This window comes from Cuculus canorus, chromosome 13 (genome assembly GCF_017976375.1).
Source record: "Cuculus canorus isolate bCucCan1 chromosome 13, bCucCan1.pri, whole genome shotgun sequence".
In the NCBI taxonomy this organism is placed as follows: domain Eukaryota; kingdom Metazoa; phylum Chordata; class Aves; order Cuculiformes; family Cuculidae; genus Cuculus; species Cuculus canorus.
The window spans coordinates 10,305,594-10,330,203 of record NC_071413.1 but is presented as its reverse complement, the minus strand read 5'-3'; the positions used below and the strand labels follow the sequence as shown (position 1 = coordinate 10,330,203).

General features: G+C 58.7%; 1 protein-coding gene across 6 annotated transcripts; it reads right to left on the bottom strand.

Moving 5' to 3' along the window:
* Positions 1-277: 277 nt before the first annotated feature.
* Positions 278-23,795, bottom strand: CARMIL2 (capping protein regulator and myosin 1 linker 2). Of its 6 annotated transcripts, XM_054078306.1 has the most exons (41): positions 23,752-23,795; positions 23,607-23,669; positions 22,273-22,364; positions 22,092-22,142; positions 21,743-21,802; positions 20,373-20,494; positions 20,011-20,108; positions 19,350-19,420; positions 18,636-18,709; positions 17,614-17,689; positions 17,449-17,537; positions 17,020-17,114; positions 16,777-16,863; positions 16,470-16,579; positions 16,027-16,104; positions 15,609-15,685; positions 15,409-15,513; positions 15,094-15,163; positions 14,825-14,906; positions 13,223-13,319; positions 12,834-12,891; positions 12,124-12,296; positions 11,393-11,461; positions 10,683-10,776; positions 10,513-10,608; positions 9,910-10,038; positions 8,852-8,965; positions 8,535-8,710; positions 7,983-8,070; positions 7,440-7,556; positions 6,862-6,931; positions 5,373-5,650; positions 3,538-3,641; positions 2,711-3,116; positions 2,305-2,424; positions 1,947-2,001; positions 1,745-1,813; positions 1,170-1,445; positions 935-1,042; positions 553-663; positions 278-462 (listed from the first exon to the last, which is right to left on the bottom strand). In XM_054078306.1, the coding sequence occupies exons 2-41, from the start codon at positions 23,644-23,646 to the stop codon at positions 287-289; spliced, it is 4,461 nt and encodes a 1,486-aa protein (XP_053934281.1). In that variant the 5' UTR covers positions 23,647-23,669; positions 23,752-23,795; the 3' UTR covers positions 278-286. The 6 variants fall into 6 exon arrangements, with proteins under 6 accessions (XP_053934281.1, XP_053934280.1, XP_053934283.1 ...); XM_054078305.1 differs by having other exon boundaries at positions 23,607-23,782; XM_054078308.1 differs by having other exon boundaries at positions 553-660; positions 23,607-23,782.
* Positions 23,796-24,610: the final 815 nt, after the last annotated feature.

Genomic DNA, 24,610 nt, shown 5'->3' with positions numbered 1-24,610 from the left:
TGCAGCCAATAGCAGCTGGAAAAGGTGATGCTTCTCAGTGCATCCCGAGGACTTCGGCGCAGTCCTTGGGCATCCCTGCCCTCCCGGGTGATGCTGGTGGCCTGGCTGGCTGCACAGGGAGAGGTGGGCGATGTTGATAGCCGGCCCCATGGCTGCATCCACACCAGCCCAGTACAGAGCAGACCTGCGCCCTGTCTGTTCGCCACACCCCAGCTGCCAATCACCCCGGCACCGCGCGCTTGCTTGCAGGGTTTTATTGGGAACAGTGCAGCGGCATGCAGGGGTGTCACTGTCCCGGAGTTGGCTCCCCCCGGCCTGGCACCAGGCGTCTTTGGTCTACGGCTGCGGAGTCTTGTGCATTCACAACAGTTTGTGCCAGGGCTTGCAGCTGCTCGCCTTCGGTGCCCACTCCACCCTGTGGCTCCGCCAGCCCAGCACAGGGCCCGTCCTGCGGCGTGGCACCTAAAGAGGTCACGGGTGCTTGCGTGAGCGTGGGGGGAACCCCCTGAACCCCATCTTAGCAGGGGTGTGAGGGAGGGGAGCATCTCTCACCTGCAGAGTCTGAGGGCAGTCCGGGCTCGCCTTCTGGCTCTGGGAGGGATTCATGCTTGGTTCTCCGTCTGAACACAGGTGACCGCCGCAGGCGCAGGGGCACAGTGCCTGCTGGGGAAAACACAACCCAGCCCCACATTATGGCGGGGTGCAGCCACCTGGCTTCTGCCTCTGCTCTTCCTGCAAGCCTGGGCAGCCTGGCTGCTGGCAGAGCCGATCCCAATGCCAAGTGCCCCCAGGGATCTTCCCAGTACATCAATGCTGTCACCTATCACCCTGGCACTGAAGGTGGCCACCCACCAGGCACATGGGATGCCACCACCTGCCTCCTCTGGTGTGGGTGCAAGGGGAGTTCAGGGGGTCACTCCAGCCCCCCACTTACCTCCCAGCTCTGCCAGGCACTCAGGCTCCCTGAGCTGCTCCTCATGGACGGACACAGCTCGGCGGCTGATGCCCCGCGGCGCTGCCAGCCTCGGTGTCAGCCGGTTGTCTGGAAAAGCAGCAGGAAGGTACATCAGCATCCAGTGCTGAGTTCTGAGGTCCCTGCTGCTCTCCCTTCCCAAGGAACATGCTAGCAGCAGAACGGGGGATCCCATCAGCAGCTCACCCATCCCTACCTTCAGTGTCAGGCAGTGCAGGTGGGGGGCTGCCGCTGGCTGCCTCCCCGCCATGGCTGACCCTCCGCGGCAGCGTGGCCGGCGCGCTCCTCCCTGGCCGTGGCAGGCTGCTGCTCCAGCCCTCTCGGCCCCCAGGCTCACTGGGCTCGGCCAGGACCAGGGAGCACCGTGGCTGGTGGGAGCTGGTGCCCTGCGGCTCAGCAGGCAGCTGTCTCGCCAGGGCTTTCCAGGCTGGCCGGGGCTCCACTGCAGCAGCCGAGCTGCGGAACGGTGCATCTGTAGGGAAGGCAGGGTGGAGCTGCAGGTGCCCAGCAGTGATAGCCCCAAGGGATGGCTCTAGGTGCTGGGAACCAGCCTGCAGCCACCCCAGGGACCAGGTTTCCATCTGCCATCACAGAGACAGGACACTCATGGGTGCAGGGTGCCCTCCCACGGGTGGGATCCTGCGCGAGTGCCTGTGCCCACTGGTCCCCATTGGCTCCAGTCCCTATGCAGCACTGCTTGGTGCTAGCTGAGAAGATAGAGCCCTCTGTGCCGGGGGCTGGTGTCACCCCCACCACCCACTGGTGACCCACCTGTGGACACGGAGTGCGTGCGGGCCTTCAGGGACTGGGGGGTGTCCCCAGAGCTGTCCACAATGTCCCCTGCAAGCACAAGCATCGGTGAACTGGGGTTGGCCCATGCCACCAGCACCAAGCAAGTGGGTGAGCCCAAGGGGGACTGCCCATGGGTCCCCAGGTGGGTGGGTGTCAGGGTGGGGAGGACGCAGCACCTCACCGTCTGAGCCAGCTTTCTTGATCTCGCTGTCTTTGCTCTGCAAGGGGAAAGAAACCTGTTGGTGTTGGGGAGGTCAGGGTGGCAGCTCCCTCAGGGACAATGGGTGGCAGAGAGCAGAGTGCTGCTGGACACTGGGGTGGCTGCAGTGGACGGGTGTGTGCCAGGGAAGGAGGGACAGGCAGAAAGACACCATGCAGCATGCAGGAGCCTACATATCAGTCCCCTCGCAGGGGCTAGGTGACAGGACAGAGGCCACGGGCAGATCTGGGTGCTGTTCATCCCAGCCAGGGGACCCACACCCCAGGGACCACCACCGTTTGGGTACAGGATTCATTCTAAAAGCAGAGCCACTCCCCACCTGCTGCTTCTTGCTCTCAGCGGCTGGGCCCTTGGTGACACCAATACGATGGAGCATGACCTGCACGCGCTGCTCGAAGGAGCCAGGCAGCTCCCCCTCACTCTTCTCCAGGTGTCTTTTCTGCGGGACAGACAGTCCTGCCAGGAGCACTGTGCAGCACCCACAGCACCCACACACCTGCCCGCAGGGCACCCAGCTCCCCAGACCCAGGTCCCCAACCCCAGCCGTGTCCCCAGGAGATGGAGGGGTGGCCACAACCCAGCAGGGATGTCCCCACTATCACTCCAGTGTCCCCACATTCCCCTGAGGTATCTGGCTGACCCCACCACCACCACCCTTGGGTGAGCAGCACCCACCAGCCGAGCCGGGTTAGCAGCAGTGGCTTGGGGACAGTGACAGTGCTTACCTTGTCATGTCTGACCCCCAGTGCATCCTCATCCTCCCCAGATAGCAATATGAGCGACTGGGATTTGCCCTCCCGTGAGTACTTGGGCCGGATCCTGCGGGCAGAGTCGGGGGTCTGGCAGTGCTCAGGCTCTGCCCGGGGCTCGGCAGCGAGCCCCCCTTCCTCCGATTTACTCAGCAGCTTGCCCGCCTCGCCCGCCTTGCTGGGGGCCCGTAAAATGTCACTGAGCATCGAGCGCCTGCTTCTTGGGGCAGCAGGGCCACCCTCGGGCTCCTTCTCACATCTCGAGCCCCGGCTGGATTTGGGTTTCTTGAAGGCAAAAAAATTCCCAATTTTCTTCTTGAGGGTACGAGAGCCAGAGGGGGCCAGCGGGGCTGATCCTGTGCAGGTCTCCGGAGCCGTGGGGCTGTGGAGAGAGGAAGCATTGGGAAAGGTGAGCTCCAGGCTGCCATGGGGATGGGGATTGTTTCCCATCCCCCCAAAGGTAAGGATCCAGACACCAGACACCCCACCTGAGACGATGCTGTCCTGGTTCCCACTGTGGGACTGCATGGGTGCTGCCCCATCGCCTCCACTCTATGTGGCAGATCCCACAGTCCCCCCTCAGGCACAGATCCTGCTCCCCACATCTGTCATCCCAGCCCTCTCCCACCAGCTTTGCCCTCGGCAACACCCCTGGGTGCAATGTTTTCCCCAGCATCCCTTTGGCACCAGGACTAGCAGCATTTGCAGGGTAAGTGAAGGCAGGGAGTTGCCAAAACTCCAGGCATGGGTGCATGCCAGGGTGCTGGGGGGTTGTGGGGCCCTGGGCACCTCTCTGGGCTTACGGCAGTGCCTCTGTGATGAGCCTCTTGGCAAAGAAGTCCTCCAGCCCCTCGTCCACACGGGTGATGCTCCTGTCCTCACTGTTCTCACAGGCCACGGGCTGCACCTGCAAGCGAGCGTGGCTGTCAGCCCAGCGCAGGGCAAAGAGACCCCACGCACAAACACATGCCACCAGCACCTGTGTGCCTACAAGCAGGTGCCCATGCAGGATGGGTGCTGGCACCCTCTGTCTCATTGTGCACCTGACACAACAGCCAGACCATGGTGTTACCGGCTGCATCCCAGCTCTGGTCCTGCTGCATCCCTGGGGCACCAGGAGCTCCAGCCTGCCCTGGGCTCCTGCCAGGGCAAGCAGGGCAGCTCAGCTGCCCATGCCTGCATCCCACTGGGTGCCGCTTGTGGGGTGCTGGCAGCTCCCCGGTTGGTGGCTCAGGTACCTGTGTGCTACACACAGGCAAAGTGCCTCTGGCCCTCCTCAGGGACACACAATAACTATTCCAGCTAAAGCCCTCCTAGAGCTAGGCCAGGTCTCTGACCCTGCTGTCCCCCTCGGATAAGCCTTTGGCAGGGATGCTTCCTCCATCTGAGCCCCAAGGAGGGGATGCCCACACTCCTGGTGGTGGTGGAGCACGTGCCCTGCGTGGACCTGCACCTGCATCCTTCAAGCCGGTGCCCGTGCTCAGGCGTGACCTTGGAGTGCCATCATGGCCTGGATGAAGGCCATCCACTCCATCCCTAAAAAAGCAGCCTTCCTTCACAGCACCGTCCTTGCCCCAGCATGTGGCACTGCTTTGGTGGCTTCCTATCGATGACAGGCAGGCACTTCCCCATCGGTGGCATTTCAATCCATAACGTCTTTTCATTACGGCTGGATTGGTGCCGCTCAGAAGCCGTTCCAGCCATCCAGGATCTGCTCACCCTGTCACATCATATCCATCAAAGCCAGTCCTTGTTCAAGGCTTGGCCAACCCTGGGTGCCAAGCGCTCCCATCCTGCTGAGGAAAGATGTTCCGAGGTGATGGTCCCCAGGCCCTTCTTGGCCCCTCCATGCAGCATCCACCCTGCCTGCCAGACACAGCTCCTGCCTCTCCTCCAGCCCAGCAGCAGTGCTGGTCCCACCATAGTCCAAGGGCGAGCATCACTGCTGCCGCGTGAGCCCAGGCTTTCCGGCAGGTGGAAGGATCCAGCTGCAACATGGTGGCATGGGGTCAAGGTGATGCCGGCAGGATCCAGCCCTGGGGATGGTGACAGTGCTCGACTCTCCATCGACTGCACCCAAAAGTTACTTTTCCTTTGGAAAGGAGGCTGCAAAGGCAGGATCCTACCCTATGGAGGGTGGGGGGAGAAAAACCCACCCTGCCGTGGCCAGCAGAGCCCCACCAGCATCAGCATGAGCCACAGCAGCTGTCGGTGTTTGGGGGCTACTGAGTTTTGGATGGAAGGGAGCAAACTGGGCACAGGAGGAGAGAGGCAGCCGAAGCCATTGCCGAACGCACCGGCCCTCTGCACCCAAACTCTGCAGGTTTTTTTCATTCCCCCTGCCTCCCTGCCTGCTCCCACTGCTCGGCATCTCCCAGTGGGCAGCAGGAAAAGGGATGGATGGTTTCCCTGACCCCCTCCCGTAGTCCTCCTGCCCATCCTTTTGGGCTGCCCCCTCCTTTGAGGGGGCTTCGGCAGCAGCTGAAATGCAGGATAATAAACGAGCTGCGGCTCTGCGCATCTCATTTCCCTGCCTTGCAACAAATACCAACTGTAATAATTCACCCAACTGACAACAAAAATGGGAATAAAACCCAAACCCAATCCATCCCCCTTCCATTGCCAACTCCCCTCTTACATTCGGCTTGCTGGGCGGCTGCTTGTGCCGGCGGTTGGGCCGGGGCCTGGCTTTGGTGCAATGCTCCAGCTTCTCGCCGGCGGTCGGCAGGTCCATAAGGGATCCGGTGGCGGTGGTGGTGGCAGGCTGCGTGGCGGGGAGCGAGCCGCTCGCAGGCTCAGCATCCTTTGTGGAGGCAGGGCGTGCCGGCGGCGTGGCGGGGCTGAGTGACGGCGGCGCCCGGTGAGCTCGGAGCCCGCTGGCGTCCTTACCTGCCACCGGCTCCAGCTCCGAGACACCTACGAGGGGTGAGAAAGCCCCAGTTGGCAGCTGGCCTTGCCAGGCCTCCCCATCATCATCATCATCATCATCATCGCCGCCATCACCTTCGCCCACCCGTGGAGGGTCGGTGAGGCGCTGGCTGCGCTGTGCCACGCCGCGGGGAGGGCAGCGTGGCTGTGCCTGCTGAGAGCTTGCGCGGCGGCCCCCAAAGCAGCGGCTTTGCCGCGTCGCCTGAGCTTGCCACGGTCCCCGGAGGTTTGGGTTAGGGGGGATGCAGGGGGAATGCTCTGGCAGGGACCGAGCTGACAGCCGCAGCCAGCAGCCACTGTATGGCACAAGATCTGCAGGTGCTGGCCAGATGAGCGGCACCCACAAATACACCCCTTTTTCCTCTGCACACAGCTCTTCACCCCCGCAGTTTCTTGCAGGATAGGGGTCAGGACGCTGCTGGCTCAAGGACATCAGAGGTCAGGATGCTGCTGGGCTCAGGGACCTCAGGGGTCAGGATGCTGCTGGGCTTGGGGACATCAGGGGTCAGGATGCTGCTGGGCTTGGGGAGCTCAGGAGTCCCTTGGGAACACCTGTGGCCGAGGGGCTGGGGGCCAGCCCAAGCTCTGCTTCAGCCAAAGCCAAATATGCACCACAGCCAAAGCTCCAAAAAAGCAGAAGTCACCCATCAGCTGCACATTGCCGCTGCCTCCCTTGGATTCTGCTCTCTCCAGGCTCCATGAGGCAACACCTGTGGCAGAGAAGCCTGGGGAAGCTCAGCAGCAGCAGCAGGAGCTCCCATGGGCAATGTCTCCTCCTCCATGCTTGCAGTGCTGGGTGGGTCAGTGACACCTATGCCCAGGGTGCTCCCTGGGATGGCAGGGGGAGAATGCAGCAGCATCCGGGATCATGGACAAAACTCCCACCCCTGCCTGCCTGGGTGGGGAGGGAGCTCAGGGCATTTACTTTGCTACCCATGGGTGCCAGCCCCCTAAAACCAGAGCAAGAGCAAGCTCAAGCTGAGCTTTGCCTGTAGATCGCCACCGCAGCACCGGGAGAGGTTTTCCAAAGGGGCCAGATCCCCGTCAGGCTCTGCCCACAGCCTGTACCATTACCATGATGTCTCTGCCTTGCAGCCCTGTGATTGCTCCCGTGAGCTTCTGACCCCTGCCACTTCCCAGCAGAGGTGGCACGGCACGCACTGAGCCATGGCAAAGGGAAAGCCGCATGGTGGCCTTACTTCTCACTGTTGGCGTGGGCCGAATGCTTCTGAAATGCTTGTTTTTCCTCCGCAGGGCCATCTTGTACTGCTGGGAGAGAGGGATGGTAGTGGCTTCGGTGCTGACCGGCTGGCCATGATGAATGGCATCTTGTGACAACTGGAGCCAGCCAGGCTTCGCCCAGTGATGGGTGCGAATCCTCCATCAACCCCAGACTCCCATGGCTGCATGGCCTCATCTTGGTCCAGCACCGAAACCAACCCTGATGCTGGATCAGACCCTTTCCTGGTTGGGACTCTGCTTTGCGCTGGACCCCAGGTTGGAGGCAACAGCTGGCCGGAGGGGCTGCGTGTGGCCCAGACCAGCTGGGGACACTGCAAGGACACGCTCGCAGAGCTGGTAGGGCTGCAGGCAGCATGGCCGGGCAGGTTAGCAGTCCCACTTTCCAGGACTAATTGCCTTAGGGCTGCCCTGGCCAGGTGCTGGGGGTGATTTCACCCAGAGAGGCTGTGGCGTTAAGCCTGGCATCATCCAGTAAGGTGGATAAAAGGTGGTTATAGCACAGGCATCACGCGGCGGCAGCGGGGTCAGAGCCTACCTCCTCCACAGCGATGTCCGGAGGATTCCTGCTCCTCGCCGGCATGGTGGCATCGTCCTCAGCCAGCTCCGGCAGCAGCGCCGGGAGGTCGAGCCCCTGCTTGGGGAGGCTCTCTGCCTAAAACCATTAGGAAGTGCTTAAATTATCCCAGGGACTGAAGCGCGCCTGACTGCCCTGTGTGTTCTGTGCTGCTCTGCTCTCTACCCGTAGCCAGGATTTGCGAGCGGATTTAGGCCTGATTAGCCGGCTGCTGGCTTGGCGCAGCTGCCCTGCGCCTGCCCTGGTGCACGAGCGGCCGGTGCCCAGCTTCACCCCTGCACCCCCCGCTATGTGGCAGCTCCTAGACTTCGCTCCGGACGTTAATGCTGCAGTGACCACACTGGGAGAGGATTACCTGGCTGGGAACTGCCCCGCTTCCAACATAGCAAATCTGTGGTCACTGTGGTGGTCAGGACCCAGGTGATGTTGGGGGACCAAGACCCTCACCCTGCATCCTCGTCCTGCATCCCTATCCCACTGGTTCTTGCAGCCCCCAGCACTCACCAGCTTGCACTGGGCGGTGGTCAGGTCTCCAAGCACAGCATCCACGATGCAGTCGGCCACGGCGGCTGTGACAGACAGCTTGATTTCACTGGGAACAGAGAGTACTGTCAGAGCCAGCACCCACAGCCCCTGCAAGTCGTGAGGCCAGCCTGTGCAGGGGAAGCCTTGCTGGGAAGGTGGATGCTTGGCCATGGCATCCAGAGGGGCATCCAGGACATGTCCTGGGCTCTGGCTCACTGTGTGCTTGCTGCCAGAGCAGGAAGGGGAGTGCTGGCTGGGGTGGAGGATGCCAAATGCATCCCCTCACTGATGGCTCTCCTCTGCCAGCCTCAGGGATGAGCCTTCAGGAGCATCAACCATGGGACTTCTCAGGTCCCTAGGGACATATCCAAACTGGATCTGAGCATGAAGCAAAGTCACAGGTGGGAAAACGCTGCTGCAGGACCACCATGTGGGGAGGGTAGCACCTGGTAGGGAGCCCCAAAGTCCCTATCTGGCCCCATGGGTGAGCACCAGCTGCCAAGCAGGAAGGAGGAATGACATGTCACCCACTTCAGCTTGTTGAAGACTTCGATGACCATCTGGTCCAAAACGGCGCTGAGGTTGAGGTGATCCTGGAGGTAGATCCGCTCTGACATGGCATTGACCAGCTGGTCCCTGACCCCGCTCTTCTGCACTACGGCCGGGCAGAGACTGTGTGCCGTATCCAGCACTGTCTGCATGATTGCCTGAAGTTTGAGGAGAAATGGGAGTTTTCAGAGTCTTTTCTACCAGGAGTCATGTGGTTTCCAGGAGACACCATGTCTCTCATCCTCAAGCTGAGGCTGACAAGCACCCCGTGCTGCCAGCAGCTCCCTGTAGGTACCCACCTGGATCTCCCGGCCACACATCTGTGATGCTTCTTCTGTGAGACACTCCAGCTTGTGCTGCAGCTTGCCGTTCTGGTACGGCGTGTTTCCCGCTTCGTACAAGAGGGGCAAGATCTGCCATGGGAAGAGAGATGGCCTGGATCAGCCCATGGCACCTCATCCTTGCTTTCCATTCTTCCATGTGCAGCCCATATCCATGGCTACCCCGTGGAAGAGCATCACCTGCATCAGCTGGGGAGACTCAGTGGCCTCTGTCTTCACTGGACTAGGGTTGGGCATCCTGGCACCTACTAGGGCCTGCGTTTGCCCAGCCTTATCCGAGCTGCTCCTCACCACCCACTGACCCTCCTTCCCTCCTGAGCCCAGCCACAGCACTGCCCACCGCAGGAGAAACCCTTTCCCATCCCTTTCAGCACCCTCCCGCTATCAGCACTGTCATTTTGAATCCTATCTCCACAAGATTAAGTAGCCGGAGGGGTGCCAAGACCATTGGGAAGAAGGAAAAGGAAGTGGCTTGAAGAGAAGTATGGGAGAAGAAAGAAAAGGTGAGATGGGGAGAGATAAGCAGAACCAGGAGGGTCAAACCAGGGCTGATGCTGCCAAGAGCTGCTCAGCCAATGTGGTGGCCTTCGTCATGGGCGGATGGAGCATCCTCATTGCTGGGCTGAATCCAGATGGGGGGGTGAGAGTGTGGGTGTTTCCCAAGGAAGGGTACCAGGCTGGAGCACCCACCTGTCCCAAGGAGGGGTGCATGAGCAGGAGGTGCCCTGGCTGAGGAGGGGATTTGTTTGTAACCCCTTGTTCCTGGGCAGTGTGCACACCCCTGTGCACGTGCAGCGGGGGATAAAGAAAGTTTGGGGCTTCGTTCTAGAAGGGGATTCAGAATTTTGCAGCTATTCTTAATATCTTGCAAGTGCTCAGTGAGGTGCGTCTCTTGCATTGATGATTCTGCTGTTCCCCAACTGCTGGTTAATTATGTCATTAACTAATCAATAACCCGCTTTGATCCCACATTGAAGCTGGGTGAGTTGAGGGGTTTCCCTGAGCGGCAGACTCACGCTGATGGAGAGGTTGGCATTCCTGATGGCCTCCTCGGCACAGAGGATGTCCGCCTCCACCTCCTTGCCCGGGCAGGCGCTGAGGATGTCGACGTGCTTCTGCACGCTCAGGCAGATCTCGTTCACCATCTGGAGAACAGAGAAGCCGCGTCATGCGCCAGCGCCGGAGCAGGACTGCCAGTTCCCTCCTTGCTGTGACTTTCCTGGAGAAGGATGTGCCAGCGCTGCTCCATGGGACAAGCAGGGGCACAGGCAGGTTACAGCCCCCAGAGCATCCCTGCCTAATAACTGGGAATGCCACACAGCAGGGATTTGCTTGTGCAGAGAGCCGGGAACATGCTGTGTGGGGTAGCATAGCAGTGAGATATCCCAGCACTGCATGTGCTTGGAATACATGGATGCAACCAGGAGAGTCGCTTGGGCATCTCCTCTCTGCCCAGCCCTACTCTCCTCCCTTCTGACCCCTCTGCCCTCCAGGGGTTTGTGCTACTTGCAAGAAGCTGTATGAGCCCACCAAGGCTCTGCTTTCATACCATGCACTCCCCAGAGCTGTTTTGGGCAGAGGAGAGAGGGCAGCCCCGCAGTCCCACACCGCTGCCAAACCTGTTCAGAAGATGTGGTGAGGATGCCTTGCTGCAGCCGGAAGGTCTGAGCGAGCAGCGTGCGCTGCAGCTGGTTCCTCGTCAGGCAGGACTGAAGCTGTGGCAGGCAAGAGACCACGAGCAGTCAGTATCGGTGGCCCCCAGCCCCACACCCGCAGCCTGCGTCCCCACCTTGTGCACTGCCTCCTCCGTTTTCTCGGGGTTGTTGCGGTATGCCTGCGCCACGTCATTCATCGGCAAAGGCATCAACTTGAGTGTGTAATTCCTGCAAGGCAGCACAAGGGTGGATAGATGCTGCTGGGTGCTGCATCAGCCTCGCGGGGCTCATCCCATAGACATATTATCAGTCAAGAACCCACCCAACAGCAGCCTGGACATCACCCCCATGGTCCGGCCCTGGAGATGGGATGGCCAGACTCTGGCATTCAGCAATCAGATAGGGTGGCACTGACCACCCACCCAGGTTCTCTATCCACCCCTCAATTCTTCAGACTCCAGAGAACGTGCACGGCCAAACACCAGACCTAATTGCACGCTCAGCAGGTGAACAACTTCTACCCATCTTTCACGGGAGAGGAGCATCGCATATCCACCACCAGCAGATGCTCCACGCTCAGCGGGGCTGCCTTGGTTGACACTGGGCTGTGCTGGGCTGGGATGTAGAGCCCAGGGGAGACTCTGAGGTCAATAATAAAACCACCAAATAGGCGTCAGGTCATTTGCTGGCTGTCATCCAACTCCCTTACAACGTGTATGCAACTGTATGATGCACTTGCTGCTTCAAGGGGACAAGAGGTTCTGGGGATGGTGACACCCTGGTGCTAAAGGCTCTTTTTGCATAGTGGTAGCAAGCCAGGAGGACCAAGGTGTTCCCTCCTTACCTCTCCAAAGCCTGAGCCACCTCGAGGAGTCCGTGAGCAGTTGTGTTGTTCCTGTCCCAAACCAGAGTCCTGCAAAGAGAAGGACACGGATGAGCCCTTCCCACACCCACATAGCCCTGAGGTGGTTGCCCACCTGCCAGGTGCCAAGAAGAGCGAGCCCAAGGCTGACCCCCAGGCACCAGAAAGCCGGAAAATGGGGGTAAAAATCTGAATCTCAGTATTCAATATTCAACACCTAAACCTGGACTTTGCAAGGAGCTGTAAAGTATGTGGGTGCCTGGAAGGAGCAAAGGGCAGGGAAGACATGGTCAGGCAGGCTGCTGGCAGCAAGAGATGTTCCCCAGAGGAAGAGCCCTGTCTGGGACAACCTTCCCCATCCCCTGCAGACATGCCTGCCGGGCCTTGGCATGCACAGTCTGGTCAGAAAAATGTTTTTTTAGGGACTGACATCAGAGTTCAGGATGGAGAGCACAAGGGTCCGGCTGCAGCATCCTGGGCTGTGCAGGAGCCTCATTCCCTTCACACATACCCTGTCAGCGCTGCCAGATAACTGCCGTGAGAGCAAGAAACAGCCACTGCATCTGCCCATGTGCCAGGAGTGGTCCAGGGGTGCATCCGCGGTCATCGGGATCCATGACCACCTTCCCCTGATGGCATCCAGGACCACTGCACGAGGGCCATCCAGCCCATGGTGTGAAGGGCACCCACAGGGTGACGTGGGCTGCCGCTACCTGAGCTTCGTGTTGATCTGCAGAGCCTTGGCTAACATCTTGGCCCCTGTGTCCCCCATGGCATTGCCACTGATGTCCAGAGCGACGAGGCTGGTGTTACTGCCCAGGGCACTCAGCAGGACGGTGGTTCCCAGCTTGAGGCGTGATTCGGCCACAGACAGGGACTGGAGAGGCTGTGAAAGGGATAAGGAAAGGTGGCCAGGACACATATCAGAATGCGCGTCACTGCTGCAGACACAGCCTCCATCCTCGGCTGGCAGCTGCTGGGCTGGCGGGTGCCTGGTGCAAGCTTTGGGGAGCCCATGTAATGCTGAATCCCAAAAAAAAAGTAGGACAACGGGTGCTTAGGCAAGCCCCTGGATTTAGCTCAGATGCCTGGCAGGCAGCAAGAAGGAAAGAGTTTTTTTGGGAAAGCTGGGCTGCAGCCAGGTTACAGCGAGCATCTCTTCGGTGCCTTTAGCCGGGCACAGGCTCCCGCTTTCCCAGATGAATGGGAACAGCTCTCGCTGCTCTGTCTGAGCATCTGCTTCAGATGGAGGCAAACAGAAGCAGAATGGTTTGAGTGGCAGGGGAAGGGAGGGAGGTTCGCTCCCAGGCTGTGCTAGGAGGGATCCTGCCGGCACCCCTGCAGAAGGGCAGCACGGTGGTGGCAGGGGATGAAGGAGAACACGGGGAGCTGTCTGGGGAGGCTGAGGGCGAGTTGGACTCACACAGTCATCCTCTTGGGTGAGCTGGACGATGCGGTGCAGGACATCCACCAGCCCCTCCCTGCAGGAGAGGGGAAAGGAGTTACGCATGCATCCTCACACTCACACATCCCCAGGACCACAGGAGCATCTGGCAGAGCTCCGTACCCCCTCCTGCTCTTGCCTAAGGCTGTGAACTGTCCCTGGAGCACCTGCAGTCCTGCAAGGACTGCACTAGGAGCAGGTGATGGTCCCCCCACAGCCCAAGGCTCCCCATGGGATCGAGGCAGGCATGACAGGCAGGCAATCCCTGGCATTCCTGACTAGCCCATGGGCTTGGATGAGGCAAGAGGCAAGCTGGGTGCACAGTGCCAGGACAGATCCTGGCCTGGGTGTTGCAACTTTGCACCTACTTGGACTTGATGTTGAAGTTTTTCCCCAGAGAGACGTGCCTAATGGACTTGCTTCTGCCGATGGAGAGCACCAGCGTCACCATGTCAGGGTCGAAGCCTGCAAGAAGTGGGAGACATCAACCGAGATGCTCCAAGCAGTCTGGACCACAGAGGTGGCACCACGGTGGCAGGGTGGTCCTCCAAGGGAGACCTGCAAAGCCACCAAACTGCCACCATGGGAGGGTAGAGATATGCTCAGGGCAGCTCCTGACTATCTTCACAGCTCCCCAAGGACAATAATGTTGTGTGCAGAGCTGAGGTCACTGGCGAGTGACCACAGTCTCTGGGGATTTCTAATCTTGGGGTGCTAAGGCTGTGCTGAGTCACGGGGAGCACCTACACATTTACTTTTTGCCAAAGCACAGGGTTGTGCCCTCCACCCCCCAAGCCCCAGATGGCATGGGAGTGGTTCTCACAGCTTTGAGGGCAGCTCCCAACTCCACGGCTCCAGCATCCCTAGGGAAATTCAGCAAGGTGTCCCCTTCCCACAGGGCAGGGATCTGCTCGCCCACCCACTCGGTCAGCCAAGGGCAAGAGGCATCAAGACCCACCTACAGGACTGCCCCTCCTACATGGAGCTGCTCTACAGGGAAAGCCAAAAATAGAGCCACATTTTGGCAAAGGCTGGCCAGAGATTTGGGGTGAGAGAATAAGATTTTGGAGCATCAGTGGCCTGAACAGGTTTTTGAATGTCTTCAAACCATATCAGCTTTCCTATCGAGGCACTGCACGGTCTAACGAGAACTTAGCAAGGCTGCCTTCAGGTCTGGGGTCTTTTAGGTGAAATTAAGAGCTGGCAGAGGTGATGTTTGCAATAGGGTTACTCGCAAATGGCTTCAGAGGCCACAGCAGGACAAAGTTAGAGGCAGAGGCTGCAAACTCCTACAAAGAGGTGAAGGAGTTTCAGCCCAGGGAGACCTTTTCAGTGTTTCAAACCCTGAGCAAGAAATGTGAAACCACCTCAGATTCAGTTGGGGAGGCTCGCACCAAAAAGAAGATGTGAAATAATGAGATTTCTTGGCAGGTTCTGAGGCAGGATGGGATGAAGAAATCACCCCATGCCTCGTGCTGGACACACTTTCTCTCTGAATGAAGGGAGAGGCAAGGGCCACTGCTGCTGCCCACCATGGGATGCATCACTGGAAGGTGATGGAAGAGGCCTGACATACTGGGAGGGACATTAGCAGAGAAAGAATAACACACTTAAGGACTGCCCACCTTGGGGAAGGCGGGTGGATGGTTGGTTTTGGGGGTAAAAAGCCATAAATTCTGATGAGATGGTAATTTCTCCAGCAGGAATCACTGCTGGGTGCCTTCATGAGACACAGCCTGTAGCGCTGCAGCTGCCGCGGCTGAAGGGCTTTTACAGGTGACAAGCTCAGATTATCTGTGCATTAGGCAGCATGGTCAGGAGGCGGGTGAGGGCAGCAGACCCTGCCCGTGTCTCTGGGGACTCCTACAAGTTCACAGGATGCTGGAGCTGAGCTGGCCTCCGCCAAACAACCCACGGTGGCTGGACCCGCAGATGGAGATCTTCTCCTGGCAGAGGAAAAAGCAACCTACCGTTGTCAGACAAGTCCAGGTCACCGATGGAGCTGGCATCGGGGATGAGATCCTGGATGACTTGAGCCCCCGCTGACCTCAGCTTAGAAGAAAGAGCGAGACATCAGTACAAGGGGAGACATCAGGCCCTGCAAATGAGATCCTGCCGTCGGGAGGGTCACCCCAGCCCGGTGGCAGACAGGGCACAGATCTCCCCACACAGCACCCTCGACAGCCGCAGCAGGGCCCTCTGGCTGGACCGATGGCACCCATGGGTGCAGGGCCCTCACCTCACAGTTACTGAGATCCAGACACAGGTCGCTGATGTGACTGTTGTCTGCCAGCCCTTGCAGCAGCGCCCTGGAAAAGCCACCAAAGCTGCCCATCGGTGCCAGCAACAGGGGCACCAGCACCCACCATGGGGTGGTCCAGGCAGTAGGAGCTGGGTGCTGGAGAAGACATCCTTTCCAGAGTTCCGCCTTTCACAGCCCCAGCCATCCTCCCCACCAGCCCTCTCAAAGCAAAAAGCCCTGAGTGATGTCCACCTCCCGAACCATGCTTACCCTAAATCCATTCCCTCCAGTGGACTCACAGCCCCACCTTACCTTACAGCATCCGCTGGCAGCCTGGTACCCGCCAGGGAGACGTGCCTAAGGGCACAGGCCTGGCTGAAAAACTCCTTGATGTAGGGGGAGATGGTTTTCACTCTCCTGAAAGGGATGGGCACAACACAGCATCACCTACTGCCCAACACCGGCCACCTGCCTGGGAATCGCGCTCCCTCCCCTCGGCCCTCGCGGCTTACTTGTGGGAGAACACATTTTTTGAGAGATCCAGATGAACGAGGCTGGTGTGGCATCCATGGACCAGGGCTCCGAAGAGCTGCCGGGGTGGGGATGTGAGCCGTGTTGAGGGGGATCCAGCCAGTACTGCGGCCCCTCACACAGCTAAGGCATGGATGGCGTGGGACAAGCTGTGGGGGATGCTAAGAGGATCTGCCCTGTGCTGGGGCTCCCTTCTTCCTCTTGATGAGCCCCAAGTCCCCCACCCTGCCCACAGCAGTGGGCACGGAGCGGGTTATCCCTGGGTTGGCTACACGCTGCCCCACACATGCCATCTCAGCAGCTCTGTGTAAGCTGGGATGGGCTGGAAGCACTCCTCAGCGGTGCAGCATCATTTTGGGGCTGGGGCTCGCTGCCAGGACCCCCTGCGTGGGTACTCACAGCATCCAAAGCGCAGTCTGTGCCGGCCAAGTTGAGGTGGGAGAGTGCGTGGCACCGGCGGAGGAAGCTCTGCAGGTTCTGCGGGCAGAGGAGGATCAGCAGCTTTGCCCACAACCCTGAGCCCACCACCCAGCAGCCCAGAAATCTCAGTTCCAGCCTACCTCCTCCCTCCTGCTGAGCACAGGGATGACTCCTGCACAGAGGGACTCAGCCCTGTGCCACTTGCTCCTGGTGGCACCTCCCACCCTCCCACAAAGAAGTGCATGGGGATGTCCCCATTGCATCTGCCATCTGTCCCCAGCCAGGCAGGGAGGTGTCGCAGCTGCGATTTCCCCATCTCTAGGGTGCTGCCAGGCAGGGTGCAGACCTCAGGGCAACAAAGCCACTGAGCCCACGTTGGGGACAGAGCAATGTTGTCACTACGTTGCTGCCTGGGCACTCACACTGATGTCATCCCCAGCCAGCGTGCCAGGGTTTCCAGAGAGGTCCAAGTGCCGGAGGGAGGATCCAACAGCGCTGTTATCTCTGAGGGCCTTGCATAACGTGTTCATCCCTGCTCAAGGAGAGGGGAAGATATGGATGCCTGTGGGTGCCCTGCACAGGGGAGAGCACAGGGGCCCTTTCCTGCAGGCAGGGGCATCAGGACATGACATCTTTGAAGGTGCCCTTTCCAGGATGTTCCTGCAGCCCCCTTGATGCCAGCTTGTCCTCAAGCCCTGCTGTTCCCAGCCACCCAGTGGAGCGGGATACCTTTGGCAGTGAGCATTGTCCTGGCCAGGCTGAGGCTCTGCAGCCCCTTGGGGCTCTTCTCCACGTGCTTGCTGAAGGCAACAATCCCTGATGAAAGAACAGAGCACTGAGCAGCCGTGCCAGAGCGGGCAGGTGCCCGTCCCACCCTGAGCTATGCCCCTCAGGGCGGGGGGGTCGCTGCTGGTGGGAGTCAAATATTATTTTTCACGTATGAAAACTCATCCCAGCCCAGAAGTTGTGTACCTCTGTCTTCCAGCTGGTTGCCAGCAAGGTTGATGGTGTGCAGGACAGAGTCAGGATGGTTGCTGAGCGCCTGGGCCATCCTCTGTGCAAAGTCACTGAGGGCAGAAGGGCGACTCATCTGAGCAAGCCATAGCCAACACCAGGAGACGTGGTTGCAAACCCTGCAGCCACAGGGATGTGCCACCATCACCTGCCCAGGTGGCAGAGCCAGCTCCATCCAAAAACAGAGCCTCTGCAAGGGTGGGGGATGCCCGCTGGCCTCCAGGTTACTAACAGTGAGCTTTTTGCTGAGGAGGGGCTGCGGTATCCACACACCCCCCAAGCTCATCAGTCCATGAAAACTCTGCTCCACGTACATGAAGGGAGCACCACCAGGCTGCCAAGACCTTGTTCATCAACCCACCAGGGCCCTGCAGTGCCTTTGCTTACGCTTTCAATCCACTGTTTTCCAGCACCAGCTCCTCCAGCGCCACCGATTTGCTGAGCATGTAAAGCAGCTGCTCCAGAATCTCCTGGTTCTGGTGGGGGAGAAGAAAGCCTCTCTGGAAACCTGGCCGTCTCCAGCTTGCCCAGCACCATGGCACTGGCACTCACCAGCCTGAAGTCCTTGCAGGAGAGTTTGGTGAACCACAGGTTGAAGGACAAGGCAGCGACGCTCAGTGCCACATCTCTGCAGGGTGACAAGGATGAGGAAGTCAGAGGTCAGGCTGAGCCAAGCCAGGTCCCAAACCAGTGTCCCAGGGCACTCAGTCCAGGGGTGTCCCGTGGCACTGAATCCTGGGCTGCCTCAGCAGAGCATTTGACAGAGCAGAGAATCACAGAATGACCCGAGTTGGAGGGGATCCGCAAGGATCATCGAGTCCAACTCCTACCCCTGCACAGGACAACATTAACATTTTCACCGCGTGTCTGAAGCAGGACGAGGGTCCATGAGTTTAAAGCACCTCACAAACACAGCTCGTCTTCCCCAGATTATTTCCTCAAGGAAAACAAAGTTATTTGCATGTTTCTGTCAAAACCTCTAGCTTTTTTTTTTTCTTTTTAACATTTTTCTTCATGTAAAGAACAACACAGGTTTTCCTTGATTGGAAACAAGTTCCAGCTGAACCCTCCCTCCATCTTTCTTGGGATGAAGGCATGGCTGAGCCCCACAGGGAGGAATTTGGGCACAGCCAGAGCTCAGAGCCCCTCTACGAGGTTATAAGCCCATAACAGCTGTGTGTTACATGTATTTGTATATGTGAGGGGGAAGAACATCGGTTGCTTTGCATAGGAAACACCTGACAGCCACGAGCTGCCAGAAGCTGCCATGATGTTTCGTTTTCACCATCCCTAAGCAGCTCACAGGCTTATTTAAGTGTTAAAAACGAAGGGAGGGGGCTGCCCAGTGTCTCGAGGCCGTCACCCCATGGGACGGGGCTCATTGTGTTCGGTGCAGGGAAGCGTCAGCCTGCAGATGTGGTGCCCTCGGAGCGTGCAAAGCGATGAAAGCTTTTAACACAAGCGGAGGAGCATGTTGGACCACCCTTGCCATGGATGGGGAGGATGCAGACAAGTGCTGATGTGGTACAAGGCATGGCGTGAGGCATCGCACACAGCATGGCCAGGACACTCACCGGCTCTCCAGGTGGCTGAAGTCCAGCAGGTTGAACTCCTGGCAGTCCTGGCTGTGGTAGATGTTGTCCACATCCTGTCCGGATAGAGGGACACACAGGTCAGGCTCAGGACTTGGTCCTGAGGAGGGCTTAGGTGCCCAGCGCTGCTGGAGGGAGCTGAGCCCCTGGGGACCCTCCCCTGGAGAGCCCCTTGCCTAAACCCCAAGCCTAAAACCCCCCTTGGCTCTGCAGCTGGCAGGGCACATCCCAGATTTGCGGGATAGCTTAGTGGGTCTTGGATCCCTTCTGCAGGGCCTGGCCAGGAGCAGGCAATGCACCCTCAGGCTGGTGGGAACGAGAGTGTGGGGAGAGGTGAGTGGGAGCTGGTGTCCCAAAGGAAGAGGGGGACAGCTCGTCCTGCTGCAGATGGCTCCCAGTAGGGTTCTGCTCTACTAGGGTCACCCAGCAAGATCCCAGATTTCCAGGGGCTCTTCTTACACAACAGTCTGGGAAACAGCCTTGTCCAAGGCATCTCATCCCTACCTGTCCTTTGAATCCACTCCAGCAAATAGAGCAGAGGGCACTCAAAGCCACACAAAACTGCAGTTCCCAGCTCTGGGATATCCCTGGTCCCAGGGATGCTCCCAGTCCCAGCAGCCCTGTGAGCATCCTGCTTCCCTGCCTGCCAAGCAGTACGTTGTCATTGCCTCTTCTCCACGGGACAGCCCAGCTTACCCACTGGATCTCCTCGCGGAAGGCAAAGCCGTTGTAATCACATAAAGCAGCGTAGGTCTCTGAAAACCCTCCTGCAAAGAGAAGGTAGTCTTGGTGGCAGATCTTCCCACAGGAACATGGGAGAGACCTCTGGGGACAGCAGAAAGCAGAAGGATGGGGGGACATCTCCCCTCCTCAAAGGAGCCACTGTCCTATGTGGTCCATTGCCAGCCCAAAAGTGAGCACATGACTCCAGGGACCGCAGCTGGCTTTGCTTGATCCATGGAGATGCCAGACAACGTACATTCCATGATGGTAACAGAGGTATTCTACTCCAAACTAGGCTACAGGAAAAGTCCTTTGCTCTGCAGCAAAGCTGCATGGGGTGGGTTGAAGCATCCACAGCCGCACATCCTTATGTGTAGACGCGGAGCATCCCTGCCCTACAGCTGTCCTGTTCCTTTCTGGGAAGCAACAACCCCTCAAACCTCCTCCTGCCCCATGGGATGGGGTGGGCTGGTGGAGAGCAGCCCCTATTGGCAGAACTCCTCCTGACCTAAGCCACCACCAGCGCCCTGCCAGCAGAGCTAATGTGGATGGACACTGGGCTGTGATGTTCCTCAGGGTGCTCCAGCCCTCTTGGTCCATCCTTGGGGAGGTGTGTGGGGAAGAAAGAGCTTACCACAGGGCCCGGGGTTGCTCTGCAGCATTTCCTCCAGTGAGTCCGTGATTTGTCGGATCCTCTCGTACAGGTTGGGGGGGGAGTTCTTGAGCAGTGTCCTGGGGAGGGACCAGAAGGATGTGCTGCAGTGGGCTGGGAGAAGAGCATCCCTGCCACTGCATGCTTAGCTACAACCCTCATGTGTGGGGTGGCCAGAAATATTCTTCCCAATGTGATGGGGAGGATGGCCTGGCTTCTACCAGAACAGCTTTCTCCTATTAAAAGGAGCTGGTTGCAAACCCATCCTGTATTTGGGGCTTTTCTACACAAAGAGGTTGTTCTGGTACCTACACAACCACCTCTGGGGAGCAGGAGACCCTTACCCAGGGGATGAGTCTGGAAAGACCTTCTTAAGTGATGTAGTGACATGGATGACAACTTGCTCCAAATCATCGAAGGACATGAACCGGAAGGCATAAGACAGTGCATCCGTTTCTATGACAACCTGTGGGGTTCAAAGGATGGGAGATGCCAGAGCAGGCTGGCAGCACACAAGGTCCCCAAGCCCCCAGACACTATGGTGACAGCCACCAGCTCCTTGCTGCAAACACCCAGCCACTGCTTATAAACGCAGACAGGGCACTGTGAGCAAGGGAAAGGCTGTGAGCACAAGAAATTTAGGATAAAATACATTAAAGAGATCGTTACGTGCCAGAATAAGGCCTAAACCTCCCCAAAATTCAAGCTAAATTAATGTGAAAGCAGCCCAGTGCGGTGGGGGAGAGCACAGCCTTGACTCTGCCTGCAGCAGCCACAGCTGGAGAACGGAGGTTTCCTCCCTGAATTTATCTAATCGGGTTTTGAGGCTTTTTTAGCTCTCAGTTCCTACTAGAGAAAAAAAAAAAAAATCCCATGGCAACACGCTCCCTGATTTAATTACATGCTGATGGAGGCGTGGGAGCAAGATGACAATTATCTGCTGGCACCACACGAGGACGGCTCCCGGCTGCAGGGCTGCACATTAATAACCCCTGGGCTTTCCCTGTCCCATTCTGATGTCTCAGCCCCCTCCACCCCTGCTTTCAGCCCCCACAGCCCCTCACTCCCTGCCCAGCTCCTCTTTATTTCTCTCCTGGAGCTCAGGCACGCAGCCTGCTGAGCAGCAGAAACCCTGTTCAAGAAGGTGGGGCCAACATCACTGGTGATGCTTTAAAGAGCAAAAGACAGAAAAGAGGTTATCGAGGAGCACAACCCTATTTCAGCCACCACATCCAAGCCAGGACATCCCATTCCTTTCCTCCACGGTTCCCACCCGTTGCGTCTGCCCTACGTGCACGCCTCTCTCTAAGAGGATTAACAGGGGTTTAAAACACCCTCCTGCTAAATTTGGCTTCGCCTGAGTAAGCCAGCAGCCGGTTGTCACCTTGTCCCTGCTGAGCGGGAGGTGCCAGGGCCCGGCACTGCCACCAGCTGCAGGAGGGGAAGAGGCACAGGCACCCACGCTGCCCCCAGCACCCCTGGCGCTTCCCCACACCCCCAGTGCTTCCCACACCCCCAGCCCTGACGATTTCTTTAGAGTTGGAAAGCAATAAACACCCTGTGGAGCTCTCACAGATCATCCTTAGTGATCCTCAACGTGCAGCGGGGGGCAAGGACACCCCCCAGGCCCCGCGGTGGGCTCTGGTCCGGGGTTTGTCACAGGGGTGAGGTGGGTGACAAGGCTGGGTTTGCTGCAAATCTTGGAGCCACTCACCAGGCTGGGCTCTCGCACTGTCATCTCCCTCACTTCCAGGAAGCTGAAGCTGCTGTGAACCTGTGGGCAAGAGGAGGAGGATCAATCCCAGCACCGACCGAGAATGGGGAGTCAAGGATGTCCCCTGGCTTCCACCCTTCCCCACACCCTAGGCAGTACCTGGCCATGCCCCCCACAACCTTTGCCAGGCCTTGACCCAAACACCCTCTCTTTCCCCTCATCCTGTTCCTGAGGGCTCTCCAGACCTGGTAGTCTGTATGACCTCTCCTTGGGCACTCTGCTTGTCCCCCAAGTGATGTCCTCCCAGAACCACAGGGCTCTACTGCGGCACAGGCTCCCTGGCACTTACCCTCACCGGCAGCATCACCGGCAGCACGTAGGCTCGCCAAGGTGTCAGCACCTAGGCAGAAGGACATTAGGGTGACAGGGATTGTGGTGGCACACAAGCCAACCCTGTCCCCTACTGTTGCCAAGAAAACAGTTGTTTGGGGAAACAGGGAAAGCGGGAGCCAGATGGATTCTGCACCTACCAAGATATAATCGTCATATTTGGATTTCACCTGCAACTGGATGCTCATCACCAGGAGGATCTTCTTTGTTCCCAGGAAGGCAGCGATGCCCTCTGAAAAGACCAATGACCCCGTGAAGTGAGGAGGCTGAAGCCACCCCTGGTTGTCCCCTGCGTGCCCTGCTGCTGCGTGGACACCACCCCCGGCATCCCTGCCTGAATCAGCTCTTCTCCACCCACAACTGGTGGCCAAACCCTGGTTGCTTTCTCAGCTAAGCCGGGTGCTTCTTCACCAGCTTTGGGTCTTGTTTGCTGCTCAGGTGAGAAACCTACCATCCCCAGCAGCTTCTGCAGCCTCAACCCTGCACCAGGCTTTGAGGGCACTGGTTTACGCTGTGCATGTTGCTCTGCTCACTGGGAGCTGGCATTAGTGACAAAAGGGTCCTGTTCTTTCTTTCCTTCCCAAACTGAACACTGGGGAGCAACTTGGCTCCCAAGTCCTTTCTCCCCACGGTGCAGCCAGGGATGCATTCTATACTTTTGCATTTCTCAGCCATGACCTGCACGGGTGGTCCTGTGTGCCAGTCTCCCTGCATTTGCAAACCAGCCGCTGTGGACCAGAGCAAACATCGCTCCTGCCCACTGCCTCCTGCCTTCAGCATCGCCTTCTTGCGCTGCCTCCCAGTCACACCTCTCACTTAGAGAAGGGGGATGAGAACCACAACTGCCCACCACCACGCAAAGCAAAACAAGTTTTCGCAACAGCACCGCTTGCTCTGTGCCTTGCTGAGGCTGCTGAGATCCCTGCAGGTCCAGTGACCTGAGCCACACGTCCCCAGGGATCCATCCTGGCAGAGCTGGGACCTTGGGCTGTGGTGAAGCAGCAGCGCAGCTCCTTCCCACCCCGCTGTAAACTTTGATGCAGCTGGTGAGGCTGCAGGACGCTGAAACCTCTTTTGTGTCTTCAATCAAAAGAGGGAAGGCTGGGAGCAATGGTACTTCCCGCATCCCCTGTGCTGCAGGGGAGCTGCCAGAGATCCCAAGCCCGTGGGCGCAAGCAGCACCCGGTTGTGCCCACAGACCAGGCAGCAGGAGACACAGAGAAGAGCATCCTTGAGGAACCAGCCTGTCACCTGGGGATGCTTTTGGCCCAAGCAGCATCCTCAAGCACGTAAGCTTTAGGGGCAAAAGCAGCCCTCGCACCCCAGACCCTGCTTGGCGCCCCCTGAACCGCAGCTGCTGGTGATGAGGAGCTCGAAAGCGGCTTTGCTGGCAAACCAGGGCCAAGCAGGCCCCGTACTGGCACGATCCACGTGGCATTGGTGCCCCAGCAGCACGACGGCGGGCAACGCTTACCTTGCATCTCAGCAGGGATCCCTTCAGGGCACGCAGCCATGGCTGGAACCACAGGGTCAGCACCTGGGGATGTGGGTGTCAGGGCAGCATCCCCGGGTGCCACGGGAAAGGCACCCTGCTGGGAGGAAGAGCCGAGGTTACCAACCGGCAGCGCTGCCGCCTCAGCATCTCCTCCCCCTCCCGGCACTCAGTGCCTCTTCCTGCCCCGTCAGGCGAGATTTACCGCCTGAGCGAGAGAAGTGAAATGAAAGCGATGGTGCCCACAGCCCACCAGCCCCGCTGGGAGGAGAGGGCATCCCTGCTCAGCCCTTCTCCTTCCACGTGGCTTCACCAGGGAGAGCAGGACATCCGCCGATGCCTCTGGGCCAGAAGTGGCATCTTCTCCCCAGGGCTCCAGCCTTCAAGGGTTGAGAGTCCATGAGCTCTCCCAGCCCCACAGCCTCCTGAGGTGGCTCATGGGCACATATTTCTGCCTGAAGAGCCTGAATAAAAACCAGCTCTATCCTTCCTGGCACTAGGAGGTCAGCCCAGCCCCTCGGCTCACACTGGGCATCTGCAAAGGGGAGTTAATGGAGATGGGTACTGGTGCCCAGAGCAGGTGCTTCTCCGGAGGACAGGTGCTGGTGCCCACCGCGAGATGCTGCAGATGAGGCTTCATCAGAGGAGAAACACTCCAGGTGTCACACCAAAAATGACAAAACCGCTGCCCCAAAGCAAGGAGAAGAGGCAGAGACCAGGTGGCCTCCTTGAAGCAACAGGAGCGAGCGCATCGACTGCTCTGCTCCCCAGGGAAGGTTCTGGACAGCAAAAAAGGCAGAAGTGCTCCAGGATAGAGCAGAAAAGCTGTCCCGTGCCCTGTGCTGCAGGACTCCACTGCATCCAACGTTTCACAGTTGTTGGCTCAGCAGACCCTACCAGAGACTCAGGAGAAGGTGCTGAGCGAGCCCACAGGGCTGCTCTCAGCCAGCAGCCTGAGTCCCCATGACCAGCAGCAGCTGGAATGG